This window comes from Sus scrofa, chromosome 15, assembly GCF_054392235.1.
Source record: "Sus scrofa isolate SSC_HxYL_T2T_F1_AM1 chromosome 15, Sscrofa_HxYL_maternal_Yorkshire_Landrace_v2.0, whole genome shotgun sequence".
Taxonomy (NCBI): Eukaryota; Metazoa; Chordata; class Mammalia; order Artiodactyla; family Suidae; genus Sus; species Sus scrofa.
Window position 1 is genome coordinate 17,449,713 of NC_139397.1, and position 19,183 is coordinate 17,468,895.

A 19,183-nucleotide genomic window follows, 5' to 3' on the forward strand; every position below is an offset into this window, starting at 1 on the left:
AGAAAAGGTAAGAAGACTTCAACAGCACATGTAAGGAAATGTGAAATGTGAAACAAGGCAGACATGAATAATTTTAAATTCTCCCCTACATACAGAGAGTGAGGGAAAGAGCAATAGGAAACAAGGTTAAAGGAGTAGCAGGTAACAAATGACAAAGGGCCTTGTATTCAAATTAGAGAATTTGGCTATTACTGAATTTTGTTATATCAGATGCACCATTACTTTACGTACTCGAAGAAAAAAAAAGCTTATACTAGGGTCTACTATGAAATTTAATAGAATACTCCCACATAAAGCTAAACTACCAAAGGGCAACCACCTCAGTTTAAGATAAAGAAATAAACCAGCAATGCAGAAAGGAACAGCAAGAAACTATATTTCTCAACTTGCTCTTAGGTGGAAGGAGGGGTAAAAAAATCTGAGAACTGAATTCCAAGCAGGTCTGCAGCCTACTTGTGTGGTCGAAAAACGAACAAATAAAACTCCAGCTACCAATGTGGTCCGAAAACAAACAAGCGAAGACTTTTAAGTGGTCTCAGGTTGGTCCCCAGATGACTAGCAAAAACAAGTAGAAATTCTCTTTTAGATAAACCACTTTCATCCAAGACAAAAGAAATTTAAGATGAAATCTCATTTCAAAGATGACAAATGCACATCTTAGAATCAATGAGAAACAGAAAACGTTTCAAAATTACCTGGAGAATTTTTAAAAAATACTTATTACCAGGTTGCATACCAGAGATTCTCATACAGGGAGGCTTGAAGCAGAGCCCTAGAATCTGTATTTTAATAACCTACTCAAGATTTTTTTGGTGATTTTTTTTTTTTTTTAACACAACCGGACCAGACGCCAACACACTAGCATCTGTCTGCAAAATCAGCTGAAAACTCCTACTGTAGAATAAAGAACAGCAGGATTTTAGGCCACACATAAAATTTGATCAAACTGACACTTTAGGAAGACTGCCTGGGTGCCAGTGGAGTTTGTGGAGAAGACAGACTAGAAGAAGGTAAGGATTGGAGATAGGAGATAGTAAATAGAACAGTCAGGATATTACTGAAATAATATTAAAGCAAGAGATGGTGATTAACAGTAACAATGGAGAGAAAAATAAGAGTAACAAAGGTGGCAGAATTAGAATTTTATAAAAACTACACAAAGGCAGAGGTGTAGAATCTAATTTTAAAAATTTCAGAAGACTCGTCGCCCCAATCAGCATTATAGCCACTATGCCTTGAAAAATAAATCTAGTTTATGTATGCTAATCTACCACCTTTTAGCTGTATAATAAAGTGTGTTACAGAAAATCCTATACCACATAAACCATCAAATGTTCCAAATGCAACTCACATTCAAAATGATCTTGAAGTTCAGATGTAAGCACAGAGGGATTTTATTCTTTCATGTTTTACATTTCTATATATCAGTGTATATGAAATGAAAAATTAAAATCTCTTTGGGCAAAAACAGAGAAAGGATTTTCATTGGTTGATAAAGTTAAATTACAAACAGAAAACAATGAATTAACAAACTTACGCTGAATATGAATGAACTGTTTTGGCTGTTTAAACTCTCCTTTGTACAAGCGATTGTAATAGTTGACGTTGCTCTCTGCCTCAGGAACTGGGATGACCATGCTCTCTTTTTTTTCTCTAAACACTTGCTGTGCTGAAATAGCTCGCTGTAAATGATGTTCCTGGAAAATGTAAAGTAGGCAACATGAGTTGTTTTAATAATGTCAAATCAATGCATCAACTCTATTTAAAATTTATTTTAATTACTGCAAAGTTCTTTAAGAATCAATTCATAAATAGTTCCTTTGCCACAGACCTACATTCTCCTTAAACACTTGTGCTCATATTTATATCACCATAGATGATTACAATTTTAATAAGTAGAATTTTAACAAAGATTAAGTATTCACAAACTAGAATTTAACATCTCAGTTACATGAAAATTGAACACTTGTCTGTGAAACTGAGGTGTTTAACCGAAAAATATGCAAATAGCAGGAAAAGAATTTGTAGCACAGATTTTAGGTATCTTCTGCATTTATATACCTGAAACTTCAACAGTACAAAACTCTGAATAACTCAAATTATGTTCAACAGACTATATTACTATCACAGCAGGTAATATTTTTTTTAGCAAAGGTTAAACAAAAAGTTCTTATAAAATACACCCACATTCTAATAACTTCTACCTCTACCACTCAGCAGATACTTTCTCCCTTGACCCACTACGAACCATTCCCAGCAAAGCACCTTTACCTTGCAGAAAGTAAATTAGGTCTTGTTACTCCCCAAAAGATCCCCTTCATGTTTAGATTAAAGGTTAAAAATCACTCAATGATTTATGAGATCTTATACTGCTCTGACCTTATCTCCTACTTTTCTCCTTCCAATCTGTATTCTAGCCACACTGCCTCCTTTCCTTATGGTTTCTAAACATCCAAAAGAATTGCTTCTGAAATTCTTTCAAGTCTCATCTCATCTGAGTGGCCTTTTGCAATCTCCCTATCTGAAAGAGTACTGGCTATGCTGTAATATATAAATTAAGATTTATTTATCAATAGTCATCTTTTCAACATATTTCAAAACACCAAGTAGGAAAGGAGATACTACTCCTGTCACTGAGAATTATGAGAGAATGAGAGGCAGATTCTGCCATTAAGGAACTCAGCCAGTGGAAGAGAGAGATCTAGGTATGCAATCATGTTTGAGCTTGACAAGCATGTCTCTTTTCAATTAATCAAACCACTCATTTTGGGAGGACAAAGATGCCCAAAGAAAGTAAAATCTAAACTAAGAGTTTTAAGATCAAGAGAGATTTAGCAAGGCAAAAGAGGAAAAGAAGAAACAATTCAGGCAGAGAATATCACAGAACATTCCAAAAGGACAAAAGCCCAGAGACATCCAATAAAGGGCAAGCAGTTGAACAGGAGGGTGGTAGTGGCTTAGATTTGAGAATTTATTCACCTTCAGTGCCAGGTAGAAATGTTTTTCTTGGCGTCCCCATTGTGCTCAGTGGTAATGAACCTGACTAGTACCCTTGAGGATGCAGGTTCCATCCCTGGCCCCACTCAGCGGGTTAAGGATCTGATTTTGCCGTGAGCTGCAGTGTAGGTCGCAGACATGGCTCAAATCTGGTATTGCTGTGGTGGTGATGTAGGCTGGTAGCTGAAGCTCTAATTCAACCCTAGCCTGGGAACTTCCATATGCTGCAGGTGCAGCTCTAAAAAAAGAAAAAAGAAAGAAAAAAAAAGAGAGAGAGAGATGTTCTTCCTCATAGGGCAAGATCCAAGTTGGAGCACTAAATATATTTCCCCATACAAATACTGCTACCAATTTGGTTAAAATCTATTAGTAGTAAAAATTTTTGAGGTAACTAAGAAATGATGACGGGACCAAACACACAAACAGCATCAAGAAACTAGGAAGCCAGGCCTTCGGTGAGCAATTTATAGTATTATTTAAGCCTATATTTTCCTATTACCTTGATGACATTTCACCTCTCCTGGTCAAAGTAAGTGATATAATATGCAATGCCATACTGTATTTATATGTTTTACAGTTTTCAAGGAACACCCACAATCCATCACATGCCTATTGGCTCTTTACAAATTTGGGACACAGGGGTAGACACTGTCAAGAAATAATTGATTTGTTCTTAACAAAGACGTGTAAGATAGAAGGGAATTGAATTTCAGGACTCTGATTCCAGAATTCCTTGACTATCCCATTCTTACTAGAGAAGTCTGTTAAAGATGAAAAACCATGTTCTTAAAATGCTAATAGTCCATAAATACAGGTAACAAAAGGAAACTGAACATATTTTTTATTTGAAGAGATTCATGTGATATATATTTGACTTCACTCTAAGTACAAAACATTTTTAATTATTACCCAATTTTTGAAATACATCTTTAATACATTAATATTTAACATTAATTTTACAAATGAGAAAATTTAAAAACAGGTCTTAACACAGATGACAGATGATAGATATAGCCAGAAACTGAGGAGCCAGACCATGACATACTCCCCCATTTTAATTTACAGACAAAATTTAGCTCTAGGAATAAATTCTCAACTATCATTTCCTTTCCTAGATTATCAGTCTCTCAAACACCCCCGAAAAAATTCAGAGAAAAACAATGAAATGGCTTCTAGAGGCCTGTGCTTCATTTAATAGCCATAACGAGTGGTAAACATACAAACATACAGATTTTATTAGGGGAAGGGTTGACAGGAATAATGGTGACTCCTTGTTAACACGCTGGTTTTATACACTGTGAGGTTAATTTTAAAAATAACTAAAAACCAAACACTACTTAATTTCCTTTCCTTAAAAAGCATATCTTTGATCCACCAACTCCACTAATTGAATTCATCAAAAGGCAACAAACAAAATGGTCAACAGCAACTAAATAAAAATGCTCATCATGGCATTGCTTTAATACCAAAAAAACCAAATCTAAATAGCAATACAGAATTAGTTTATAGATCATGTTGTATTCATGAAATAGAACTCTTAGGTAGTAGTAATAAATAACACAATGTGGGAGTTCCTGCTGTGGCGCTGGAGGTTAATGATCTGGCTTGTCTCTGTGGAGGTACAGGTTTGATCTCTGGCCTGGTACAGTGGGTTAAGGATCCAGCACTGCTGTAGCTGTGGCCTAGGTTGCAGATGCAGCTTGGATTCGATCCCTAGCATGTGAACTTCCGTATGCCACTGGGGCAAGCTGAAAAAGTTTTTAAAAAGTAAAAATAAAAAAAAAAATACAACGTAGACCTCTATTGATCTAAAAATGTATTAGGATATTAAGTCTAAAAGCAGGTTATAAAATAACGTGCATAAATATAAATAAATATGTACAAACAGAAAAAAGCCTGGAAGACTACAGAACAGAATATTCTACAAAATGCTAACTATTTAGATGGCTTTTATTTTCTTCTGTGCACCCTTCTGTAGTTCCAGAATTTTCTGCAGTAAATCTATATTACTTTCATCAATTCTAAAAAACACTATAAAAGTTTTACATCTTAAGTGAAGGAATTCTCCACCAAAATATACAAAATCACTTCTTATGGTTACTGAGGCATGCTGAAATATCTTTTAGAAACCCACCACATTATACTTAAGCATGTTTTGTGTTTTCCAAAAAATATTATACATTTTCTGTACTTTATATTTTTCCTAGTAACACATGAAATTACATGATAAGCCATTAACAGCAAACTAAAAGATGTTAAATAATTCATGACTTCTAGTCATGTATATAATAAGTACCAAGCACAATCCTGCAAGGTACAGGGTAGAAATAATTTTTCTTTTGGAGATGAGTAAACTAATACTCCATGATTTCTATGACAGAAATCAGCAGGACTGAAATTTGAAACAATATTTGTATGTCTCTTTTTCCATCTTGCCAAGCTCATGCCCCAATGTGTTGGCTATCAGAATCTATCAATTGAGTTAGGCTGCATACAAAGTCAAACATTTTTCACTGATATTTTAAAACTTAACATCTAAAATTCCTAATTAAATATAGCCAATTGAGTAACTACATTTATCTACTCTATCTCACTATAATTATTCATAAACTTACTAGTAATGGACTAAGAAACTTATTAAGCCACAATGACAAACTGAATTAGAGATGAGCCATCAGCACAAAACAGAATGTAGCAAAATTCTGGGAGATCAAAATCAAAACAGGAAGTTTCAAATCCTTACACAGGAGAAAAAGATAAAGCTGAGCCCATCTGACCCACAGAAAACCACATGAGGGGGATTCTGAAACACTAGCTAGAAACAGCCAGAGTTAAGACAAGTCATTCTTTGTCTACTCCTCAAAAGCAGATCATTCTACACAGACTGAAGAGGGCACTATTCAACTAGGGATGTTATAAACCACCCCAAATCTACAAAAACAAAAAAACTTAGTAAGTCTATTACTATTATTAAAAACCAACAACAAGATTCAACATACCTCTAATAATGAACTCTCTCTACTCTGAAGAGGAGGGAAAGAAGAAAACTTAAATCACCTTGAATAAGAAATTTAAAAACTAAGATCAGAGGGAATTATCTTGTGGCACAGTGGATTAAGGACCTGGTATTGTCATTGCAGTGGCTCAGGTTCAATCCCTGGCATGGCATCTTCCACATGCCACAGGCATGGCCAAATAAACAGAAAAACTCAGATCAGAGAAGGGGGCAAAAGACTCAGGAAACAAAGTGGAGAGAGTTGACTAAACTCAGAAAAGAAAGAAAAAGACAATTACCTCAGAGATGAAAACTAAAATTACTAGAAGCCCAGTGTAAAATATACTCAAAGATGTAAATATGTTGTATAAATGATGTCCAATAACCAAAAGAATAAAATAAGATGAAAAAGTAAGTAAAATGAGTATGAAAGAAGATGGTAGGATGTAAAAACAGGCAAATGTGGAAAGACATTCATATAATTGGAGTCCTTGAAGAAAAACAAAATTGAAAAAAAGGAAATGCAACAGAACTAATATTGAGTATAAAGCATATAAATCTACTTACCAAAAAAAAAAAAAAAAAAAAAAAGCCCAACAGGGAACAAGACAGCACAGGAGAACTTCCATCATCAGACATAACCTGATACCTCCTGGTGTAATCAGGAAAAAGTATTCTGCTCACAGCTTCTCCCTTGGGAGGAAAGAAGGGTGGAGCATGTGTCTAACATTCCAAATTTTGGGGGAGTTGCTCAAGGGACTAACTTCTGCCTCACTTAACTCAGAAGGCTGACTGAACCAGCATTCTTTGGATGCCTGGGGGCTGTGGAGAACAAAAAAGAACTTGAGGCTTATTTCAACACCAGAAAACTTCCAGTACCAACAACAAACACCAGAGGGAGCAAAAGATTACATGATCCTGAAAAAAAAAAGGAATAAACCTTTTTAAGTGGGAAATTATGGGCACATGCCCAGAGAGTTATCTTCAGAAAAGGTTTGGGGGCTTCCAGACTCCCCCACCCCCACCCCCAGATTGACTGGTGAAGGTCTTCCACTGTGTGAAGCCAATTCATAAAGACTGGGAGTGGTAGCTATTTTTTCAAATGCACAAATTACAGCAGTAAATAAAAAAACAAACAAACAGGGAACATGAAAAAACAGGGAAATATGGGTCAAAGGAACAAAATAAATCACCAGAAACTCACCGTAAGAAAAAAAATCTCTAAATTATTTGACAATAAAAATTTAAAATAAACATCTTAAAAAAGCTCAAGGCATTAAAAGAGAACACAAAAACAAAATCAGGAAAGATGATGCATGAACAAAATGCAAATATCAAAAAAAGAAAGAAAGAAAGAAAACTTTAAAGAACCAAATGGGAAGTATGGAGCTGAAGATTGCATTAACTGAATTTAGGAGAGAAAAAAAAAAATTCACCAGAGGGGTTCAACAGCTGACTTGATCAGGCAGAAGAAAGAATTAGTGAAATCAGAGAGGACACTTGAAATCACTGAGTCAGAGGACAACAACAACAAAAATGAATAAAGTCTAAGAAACTTATGTGACACTCTCAATAGACCAAGATACACACTATGGAAGTCCCAAAAGGAGGAGAAAGGTGCAGAGAGCTTACTTGAAGAAATAAATGGCCGAAAACTTCCCAAATCCAAGGAAAGAAAAGAACATTCAAAGTCAAAAAGCTCAAAGAAAAAAAACTCCAACTAGGCTGAACTCAAAAAAGCCTACACTAAGACATATTATAATCAAACTGTCAAAAGTCAAAGACAAAGAGTCTGGAAAGCAGCAAAGGAAAAAGTAAATCATCAGGTACAAGGGAGCATCCAGAAGATTATCAGTAATTTCTCATCAGAAATATTACAGGCCAGAAAGCAATGGATGATATATTCAAAGGACTGGAAAAAACAAAACAAAACTGCCAACCACTAACCATATCTGGAAAACTTGTCCTTCAAAACTGAAAGAAATAAAAGATCTACCCAGATAAAGGAAAGCTGAGGGAGTTAATCACTGGTAGACCTGCCATACATCATATAAAGCTCTCTGGTAAAGGTACATATATAGACAAAGAATTCTGTAATACCATAATAGCATTGCATATGTCTTTTTTTTTTTTTTTTTTTTGGTCTTTTTGCCATTTCTTGGGCCGCTCCCGCGGCATATGGAGGTTCCCAGGCTAGGGGTCCAATCGGAGCTGTAGCTGCCAGCCTATGCCAGAGCCACAGCAACGCAGGATCTGAGCCGCGTCTGCGACCTACACCACAGTTCACGGCAATGCCGGATCGTTAACCACTGAGCAAGGGCAGGGATCGAACCCACAACCTCATGGTTCCTAGTCGGATTTATTAACCACTGTGCCACGACGGGAACTCCACATAAGTCATTTTTAATTCTAGTATAGAATTTAAAAAATAAAAGCAAAAAAAGCCCCAACTTATCAGTTTAACACAGTGTTCTAACTATATGAAACTTTACGTAATCCCTACGGTAACCACAAAGAACATGCCTAAAGACACACAGAAGAAAATGAGAACGGAATCAAGCATGACACTGCAAAAAAAAAAAAAAAAAAATCACCAAAATTTGGTAAGACAGAAAAAGAGGGACAAGATAACCACAAAGACATACAGAAAACAACAAAACAGTAAACTAAGTCCTTCACTATCAGTGATTACTTTAAATGTAAACAGAGTAAACTTCCCAATCAAAAAAAAAGACACTGAGTGACTGAACAGATCAAAAAACAAAATCCAATTATATATTATCTAAAAGAAACTCATCATTTTAGGTATAAGAGAATACATAACCTAAAAGTGAAAGGATGGAAAAAGATATTCTATGCAAAAGAATAGAAACTTAAGACAAAAAGGTAAGTCAAATACTATCTTAAGTCACAAAAGCACCCATTACACAATGACGAAAAGGTCAGGTCACCAGGAAGCTACAGCAATTATAAATATAAATGCACGTAACAACAGAGCACCCAGATATATAGAACAAACACTGACAGAACTGAAGGGAGAAATACACAGTAATACAATAGTAGGAGATTTCAATACCCCAAATCATCTTTCCTGATTTTGTTTTTGTGTTCTCTTTTAATGCCTTGAGCTTTTTTAAGATGTTTATTTTAAATTTTTATTGTCAAATAATTTAGAGATTTTTTTTCTTACGGTGAGTTTCTGGTGATTTATTTTGTTCCTTTGACCCATATTTCCCTGTTTTTTCATGTTCCCTGTTTGTTTGTTTTTTTATTTACTGCTGTAATTTGTGCATTTGAAAAAATAGCTACCACTCCCAGTCTTTATGAATTGGCTTCACACAGTGGAAGACCTTCACCAGTCAATCTGGGGGTGGGGGTGGGGGAGTCTGGAAGCCCCCAAACCTTTTCTGAAGATACCTCTCTGGGCATGTGCATCATCTTCAATAATGAATACATCAACCAAATAGAGTATCAATAAGGAAACAGATGGCTTGAACAACACTAAGACCAACTGAACTTAACCGACATATACAGAACACTATACTGTATAGAAGCAGAGCACACATTCTTCTCAGGTACACACAGAAAATTCTTCAGAACAGATCACATGTTAGGCCACAAAACAAGTTTTATCAAATTTAATAAGACTGAAATCATACCAAGTATCTTTTCCAACCACAATGGAATTAAACTAGAAATCATGAGCAAAAGGAAAACTGGAAAATTCACTAATACGTGGAAACTGAATATACTTTTGAACAATCAATAGGTCAAGAAAAATTACAAAGGAATTTCGAAAACGGACAAATGAAAACACAACAAAACAAAACTCAAAGGATAAAGCAAAAGCAATACTAAGAGGGAAGTTTAATGGAGGTAGGAATTTCCTACCTCCATTAAAAAAGAAAAGAGATCTCAAATCAACAAACTAACTTTACACCTCCAGGAACTTGGAAAACAAAACCCAAAGTTAGCAGAAGGAAGGAAATAAAAATTAGAGCAGAAATAAATGAAATTAAGAAGAAACAGATAAATTTCTAGAAATATACGACATACCAAGACTCAATCATGAAATTAAAAACGTGAACTGTAACTAGTAAGGATATTCAATCTATTGAATCAGTAATCAAACATCAACAAAGAAAAGCTCATCACCAGATGGCTTCATTGGAGACGTCTACCGACATTTAAAGAATTAACCACAATCCTTCTCAAAATCTTCTTTAAAAACTGTAGAGGAGAGAAAACTTCCAAACTCATTTTATGCGGTACTACTACTCTAATACCAAAATCAGACAAAGATACTACAAGGATGGTGGGAAGGTAAGGGAAATGAGTAAAGGTGGTCAAAATGTACAGAATTCCAGTTAAAAGATTAATAAGCCCTGTGGATATAAGGTACAGCAAAGTGACTAAAGTATTATATATTTGAAAGTTGCTGAGAGTACATCTTCAAAGTCCTCCTTCACACGCACACACAAAACTGTAAACGTGTGAGGTGACTTATGGTAATCATTTCACAACATATACATGTATCAAATCACTATGTTGTATGCCTTAAACTAATACAATTACTACAAGGAAAAAAACTATAGACCAATATCCCTGATGAGTATCAATGCAAAGGCCCTCAGAAAAATACTAGCAATCCAAATTTAACCACAGATTAAGATGATTATACATCATGACTAAGTGAGATTTATTTTTGGAATGCAAGAATGTTCAATATATGAAACTGGTTAATGTAATATACCACAGTAAGAGAATGAAGGACAAAAACCACATGATTATTCCAACTGGCAGACTGAAAAAATTCAACACTTTCATGATTTAAGGAAAAAAAAAAAAAAAAACTCAACAAACTAGGAATACAAGGAAATTGTCTCAATCTAATAAAAACTATATATGAAAAGCCCACAGCTAACTATATGGTGAAAAGTGAAAGTTGTTCCTTCAAGATCAGAAACAAAGCAAGGATGCCTACTTTTGCCACTTTTATTCAACACAGCACTGGAAGTCCTAGGGAAAGCAACTGCCAAGAAAAAGATGCCAAATTGGAAAGGGAAAAGTAAAATTATATCTGCCACAGATGACATGACCTTTATGTAGACAACCTTAAAGATTTCACACATTAAAAAAAATTATGCCTGGTAAACACATTCAACAAAGTTACAAGATAGAAGATCAATACACAAAAATGAGTTGTGCTTCTACACAACTATAAATGATCTGTAAAGGAAATTATGAGAACAATCCCATTTACAACAGCATCAGAAAGAATAAAATACTAAGGAATAAACTTAACCAAAGAGGTGAAAGGCTTGCACAGTGAAAAACACAAACCAATGCTGAAAGAAATTAACAAAGACATAAGTAAATGGAAAGATATGCTGTGTTAATAGACCACAAGGCTGAATATTAAAACCAGAACTATCATATTATCCAGTAATCCCACTTTTGGATATATAGCCAAAATAACTGAAAATAGGATCTTGAAGATATATTTGCACACCTATTTTATTGCAGTGGTCTTTTTGTTTTTGTTTGCTTTTTAGGGCCACACCTGCAGCATACGGAAGTTCCCAGGCTGGGGTGGAGTTGGGGGGTGCAGTTGCGGGCCTATAGCACAGCAACGTGAGATCTGAGCCTTGTCTGTGACCCACACCACAGCTCACAGCAACACCAGATCCTTAACCCACTGAGCAAGGCTAGGGATCTAACCTGTGTCCTTACGGATACTAGTAAGGTTTGTAAACTGCTGAGCCACAATTTACAATAGCCAAGTGGTGGAAGCAATCGAAGTGTTTGTTGACAGATGAATGGATAAACAAAATGTGCTACATACATATGATGGAATATTAGCCTTAAAAAGGAAGAAAGTTCTGACACATGCTACCAACATAAATGAAACTTGAGAATATTATGTAAATTGAAATAAGCTAGTCCCAAAAGGACAAATATTGCATGATTTCATTAAAGATCTAAAACAGTCAAACTCTTAAGTAGTGGTTATCAGAGGTTGGAGGAGAAGAAAAAAGGAAGTTGTTCAATGGATAGTTTCAGTTTTTCAAGATGAAAAAAGTGCTAGGTATCTGCTGTGCAATATTGTGCATACAGTTAACACTACTGTACACATAAATATGATTAAGATAATAAATTTTAGGTTATGTATTTCTTTTTACCACAATAAAAAAAGTCCACCAAGTTAGCTGGCAAAAGTAACCCAGAACAACAGACTGACTGAATAAAACTACTTCAGAAATAAGGCCTCCAAACAGATAACAGTTAACAATAACATTATTATAAATTGATATATCATAATAACTTAAAAGGCCAAAAGAATCAGACGAATATCAGACTTTAAAAACAAGAGATAAAGCAAAGCATCAAAGGGGCAACATTTTCAGAAACCTCAGTGAACATAAAGTATAAACCACAAATTTTACATCCAGCTAATTTATACCTCATGTACCAAGGCTAAAGAAAGCACTCAGAATTCTGTAGGGGACTTTAGAGGAATCTACTAGAATAGCACTCTTCGGCAGAAATATACTGAAAGCCACAAATGTGATTCACAGATTTAAATTTCCAGTTGTCACTTTTCATTTTTTTTTTTTTGCTTTTTAGGGCCACACCCACAGCATATGGAGGTTCCCTGCAAGGAGTCCAATCTGAGCTACAGCTGCAGGCCTATGACACAGCCACAGCAATGCCAGAACTGAGATGCATCTGTGACCCACAGCCACTGCAATGCTGGATTCTTAACCCACTGAGCGAGGCCAGGGATCGAACCCACAACCTCATGGTTCCCAGTCAGATTCATTTCTGCTGCACCACAATGGGAACTTCATAGTTGTCACATTTTAAAAAGTAAAAAACAGGAGAAATTAATACTAATAATATATCTTATTTAAGCCAATTTAAATATCCAAACATTATCATTTAAATCAATATAAAAAATGTATGGGATATTTACACTTGTTTCTTCCATACCAAGTCTACAAAACCTATTATGTAATACATGTGTTTCACAGAACACCTTACTTCAGACCAGCCATATTTCAAATGCTCAAAAGCCACAAATGACTAGTGGCTACATATTGGAAAGTGCAGCTCATCTTCATCTTGGATTCATCCAACCAAGATATGACTGGAAAATTTCAGCAAAATTATATATTTACATGTATCTCAAAGATGGAAAAAAAAGGCTGGACTGATGTACAAACACTGCACCCTAAAGTGGAAATAATGCAACTAAAAATGGGAGGAGGGAAGAAAGATGACAGCAAAGTAAAAAAAAAGAAACTAGCCAATGTAACATAATACAAAAATACTAAATATTACGAAAGAGTTGAGATCAAACATACTGTCATATCAATAAATATAAGGGGACTTATCTCACCTATGAAAACAAAAAGATTTTCAATTTGTCTCATAACCCAAGACTCTGTATACTTTACAGAAGGAACATACCCCTACCACTACCACCACAAAAAGTATACAAGAGTAAAAAGAATGAATGATAGTTTATCAGGTGGGAGTTCCCAGGTGGCACAGCAGGTTAAGGATTCGGCCTTGTCACTGACATGGCTTGGATCACTACTGTAGTGTGGGTTCAATTTCTGCCACAATAAATAAGAAAATAAACAAGGCACATGCCTATTTTTTTTAAAAAAAAAAAAAGAAAGTTTATTAGGTAGTGGAAAACAATAAGACAGACAAGCAGATCCTAACACCAGACAAGCAGAATTCAAGCCAAAGAGCATTAAGTATGACGCAAAACCCAAAGTTCACATGAAGATTTTGAATATCTATACAAATTTATAAATATCTATAGATAAATAACATTTTATGATCAAATAACCATTTTATGAAGTAAAAGCTACAGATACGCAAGAACAGATTGATATACACTAATAACTTTAAAAGACTATTCAGTACAAGGCAAATCAAGTGGACAAAGAACAAGCAAGGACCTAAGCAACTTAATAAGGTAGATCTTATAGCTATATATCAAACTTCACACCCAATGCTCCTTTTTCTTAAGTACTCATGGAACTTCCATAAAATTGATCGTATATGAGCTAAGAACAATAAAGTACAGGGTATTATGAATGGAGTAGAGGGGATAAGGAGGGAGTGACAATTCTCTGAGCACATTCCCCTTGACAGGTCTAAATTTTAGAATCCTGTTAATGTTTCACATGCTCTAAAAATAAAATTATTATCAATAATCAAAATTATTAATCTACAGTCAAAATTAATGAGGATGTGAAAAGAACCCAAAACAGAACACAAAGAAAAACAAACTTCATTTATTAAAAATGAATATTCATATGTCTACAATGAAGGAGATGGGAAAGGAGTTTAAGTTCCTTTGGAAAATAGTGATTTGAAAGTCATCTGTGAAATTTAGACCATACACACTTCAAAGGATTGTTGTGATGATTATATAAGCTAATATGGTATTCAGAACAGTCCATGGCATACTGCCAAGGACAGAAATTTCTTGTTTTTATTAAAATATATCACTTAAGTGCAATATTCAAAACAGCGAAATTTTACGAAAACAAAAAAAATTTTTTTTTGACACATAATGAATTTAGACAAAGGTATCAACTAATAGGGGAATTAAAAGGGGGTAAGGATAGTTCTGTCAACAAACTGTCTGGCCATCAGTTTTGGGGGGAAATAAGCCTATACTCCTACCTCAAATGATATACAAAAACTAACTCAAGATAGGTTACAGACCTAAACATAAAGCCTAAACTTACAAAATATCTACAAGAAATACAGGAGAAAAATCTTTTTTCTTTTTTTTTTTTTTTTTTTTTGTCTTTTTCAGAGCTGCATGCATGGCATATGGAAGTTCCCAGGCGAGGGGTCAAACTGGAGCTGCAGCTTCTGGCCTATGCCACAGCCACAGCCACATCAGATCCAAGCCATGCCTGCAACCTACACTGCAGCTCTTGGCAATGCTGGATCCTTTAAGCCACTGAGCTTTTGAGGCCAGGGATCAAACCCACATTCTCATAGATACTAATCTGATTTTTAACCCGCTGAGCCACAATGAAAAGAAAAATTTTAGTGACCTTGGATTTGGCAAAGATTTCTTAGGGAGTTCCCACTGTGGTGCAGTGGGTTAAGAATCCAAGTGCAGTAGCCTGGATTGCTGTGGAAGCATGGGTTTGATTCCCAAGCCCAGCATAGTGGGTTAAAAGAATCCGGAGTTGCCCCAGTTGTGGCGTGAGTCACAACTGCAGTTTGGATTCAATGCCCAGCCCAGGACTTTCATATACTGTGGGTGTGGCAATTAAAAAAAAAAAAAAAAAGACTTCTTAGGACACAAAACAATACAAATTATAAATGAAGTAACTGACAGAATGGACTTCCTCAAAATTCAAAAACTGTGCTATTCAAAATACATTCTTAAAAAGATGAAAGACAAGCCAGAAAAATATTCACAATAAGTGTGAATGGTCTTGTGTGCAAAATATATAAAGAACTCTTATAACTCAATAATAAGAAAACAATACAACTTTTAAAGAAAATGAGTCAATGATTTAAGCAACTTCTTCACTAAAGAAGGTACAGGAATGACCAACAAACACTTGAAAACATGCTCAACATCTTTGTATTGGGAAAATGCAAAATAAAACCTCAGAAAGTTTTGACTGCAAATTCACAAAATGACTAGAATTAAGAAACTGACAACATCAACTGTTGGTGGGAGCATAAAATGAAATCACCATTTTGTAAACTGTTGAGTACTTTCTTATAAAGTAAATATATACTTATCACATGACCTAGGAATGCTACTTACAAGTGTGTACTTGAAGTGTGTACTTCAGAAGTGAAACACACATCAACAAACAAACTGCATGGGAATGTAAACTGCAATCTTACTCACAATAGCCAAAAACTGGAAATAATAATAAAAAAAATCCCATTAAAAGGTGAATAAATAAAGTAAATACATTTATTCAAAGGGATGCTACCCAGCTAAAAGAAAAAAGAGGAGGGAGGTGGGAGGGTGCATAGACAAACTAATCACATACACAACACAGGTGAAACTCAAAAGTTCAGAAAGCAACAGATACAAGCAGCTACATACTGTATGGTTCCCTTTATATGAAATTCGAGAACAGGCAAAACGAATCTACAGTAACTAAAATAAGATGAGAAGCTGCCTGAAAAGTGGGCGGGAGATACGACTGCAAATGGATTAAAAGGGACTTCTGTGGGGAATACAAATGTTCTATCCTTTGTTTGAGGTGGTGGGTACACAGGTATATTTGTTTATTAAAACACAGAACCATAAACAAAATAAATGTTTTATTACACTGTATGTAAATTATACTTTAATAAAGCTGATTTTTTAAATCTAGAAAAAGTTTAACTTCTGATGTAAACAAAAATTTAATGTAAACAAAACATGCTGGTAAGGCAATTATTATTCACAATGTTATTGAAACTATGATGAGTAAAACAGAAACTTTCAAGAATGAGTGCTAGTGAATGTGTTAATATGTAAATTGGTATGCTTTGGAGAACATTTTGGTAATATGATTCTAAGTCTTCAAAAATTTTCTAATGTTAACCTATTATTTACACAGTAATTATAACAAGCAAAACTGGAAAACAACCTTATTATGCCCAATACTGGAGTGATTATAGTTTTGTATATCCATGATAAACTTACACACTAACATTTAAAACTTTTTTTAAGGGGTTCTTTTATTTTTTTCTAATATATTAGATTGTTTTTTAGTGTTTGTTTGCTGGTTTTGTCTTCTTAGGGCCGCACTTGTGGCATATGGAAGTTCCCAGGCAAGGGGTCGAATCAGAGCTGTAGTTGCTCACCTGTGCCAAAACCACAGCAAGGCCAGATTCTAGCCTTGTCTGCGACCTATACCATAGCTCACGGCAACACCAGATCCTTAATCCACTGAGAGAGGCCAGGGATCAAACCCTGTCCTCATGGATACTGGTCGGGTTCTTAACCCACTGAGCCACAACAGGAACTCCCATTTAAAACTTTTTGCAATATAATTTAATGATATTTGAAAATGCTTACACATTATATAGAAAAAGCCAGCAACAAAAATCACATACTGAAGATAATCTCAAATATGAGGTAAATGAATGATAGTTGACAGCATGCATAAATTCATAATTAAAAAGTAAAGAACAAAGCTGGAAAGAAATATGCCAAAGTGTTAGCTAGTGAAACTATAGGTAGCTTCCATTTTTTTCTCTACATTTTCTACAGTTCAAAGAATATGTATCAACTAATGCCAATCTTTAAAATCACCTAAGTTGAGCTCTTTCATGATTAAAAAAAGGAAAAGATAGAGGAAGACGAAGAAAAAAGGACTCGGTAAGTCTTACCCAATTCCAATTAAATCTGCTTTTTTTCTAGTACTAATTTTGTAAATCTGATTCTCACTCCTGGCAGCATAATAAAATCACCTGGTGAGGTCAAATATGCACTATATGGGAGGTAAAAGAGGCAGCAGAAACCAGTTAAAAGGCTTCAGCAGCTAACTTCTACTCCCAACAAAGATGAAATACATACAGTGGATATTATTCAGCTATAAAAAGAAATGTAGTATTGATGTATGCTACAACATGGATGGATCTTTAAAACAATATACTATGTGAAAGAAGTCACATACAAAAGGCCACATATTATATGACTCCACTTATAGGAAATGTCCAGAAATGGCAAATGGTTGTTATGGAGTGGCTGATAGGGGGTAAGGGGTTGGGGGGGGGGTTCACAAGAGGAGGAAAGTTTCCTTTTTTGAGGGTGGTGGAAGTGTTCTGGAATAAAACAGCTGTGACACTGCATTACACTGTGAATGTACTAAAACCACTAAATTGTACAACTTAATATGGTGAGTTATGTGTTATGTGAATTTTATCAAAATAAAAAAATTACAGGAGTTCCTGTCGTGGCTCAGTGGTTAATGAATCTGACTAGGAACCATGAGGTTGCAGGTTCGATCCCTGGCTTTGCTCAGTGGGTTAAGGATCTGGCATTGCCATGAGCTGTGGTGTAGGTTGCAGACTTGGCTCAGATTCCACGTTGCTGTGGCTCTGGCATAGGCCGGTGGCTACAGCTCCGATTTGACCCCTGGCCTGGGAACCTCCATATGCTGTGGGAGCAGCCCTAGAAAAGGCAAAAAGACAAAAAACAAACAAACAAACAAACAAACAAAAAACAAAACAAACAGGGGCAGGGGAGTGACAGCGGTACCGAATTTACCATTATGCCTGAAGCAACAACAAAAAAATCTAGCAAGAGGACTGAAACAATGGTTTTTCAGACACTATATATCAGGCAATAGAGGACAATGATACTTGAGAGAAGATAAATAAAACCAGTGAGCCCTACGATTTCCTCAGCTTACAACTCTGAAGGAGTACTCCATGTTTTGGAACAGGAGGATGAACTAAGGCAGAGCCTGGAAGACTTCCTGAGTTGAGGCAGAAGTAAGAGTCCAGGAAGACTACTAAGGCACCTGAGGGCCACAGGACAGAGTACTAAAGAGGAAAGAATTGCACACAGAGAACCCAGGAGATCTGCAGAGTTCCCTGGTGTATTCAGCAAAATACTCATCAGCATATGTGTGTGAAGAAACTACTTGACAGTGGAGAAAGAACTATTCCAAAGGAACAGAGGGAACAGAGCCTGTCACTCAGGGCCAGAAAGAACATCTGCTCCCACTAGCCAAACTGGAAAAAAAAGATGTGCTACTACAAAGAGGAACAAAGACAAAGATGATATCCGATCTCTTATCAGAAATAATTTAAGTGAGAAGACTAGAGCACCATTTCTAAAAGTTCCAGAAGGAAAAATGCTCAACCTACAATTCCATATCCAGCAAAAACATCTTTCAAAAGCAAAGGCAAAATTAGAGATCTGTTGTACAATTCACATATAGTTAACAAACTATAGTATACATTTACAAACTGTTAAGAGGGTAAACTCATGTGCTTTACCACACACACAGGAAAAAGGGGAAATAAAGATACCTTTAGATGTAAAAAAGTTCAAAGTATTCATCACCAACAGACCTGCATTACGACAACTGTTAACAAAAGTCCTTTGGGAAGAAAAACAGTATCAGATGAAAGTCTAGTCATATTGCTGAAAAGCAGGAGTAGTGATAATGACAAAGGTAA

The 19,183-nt window shown here is 35.4% G+C and overlaps 1 protein-coding gene across 3 annotated transcripts in view; it reads right to left on the reverse strand.

The window, feature by feature from the left end:
* EPC2 (enhancer of polycomb homolog 2) overlaps window positions 1–19,183 on the reverse strand; it is a 110,000-nt gene that overhangs the window by 67,898 nt on the left and 22,919 nt on the right. For all 3 annotated transcript variants that reach the window (XR_014829045.1, XM_021076083.2, XM_021076082.2), the window contains exon 2: window positions 1,538–1,697. Coding sequence is in view for 2 of the 3 variants with exons in the window: in XM_021076083.2 (XP_020931742.2) it covers window positions 1,538–1,697 (160 nt within the window). In the remaining variant the exon portion in view is untranslated. The remainder of the gene's footprint in view (window positions 1–1,537; window positions 1,698–19,183) is intronic.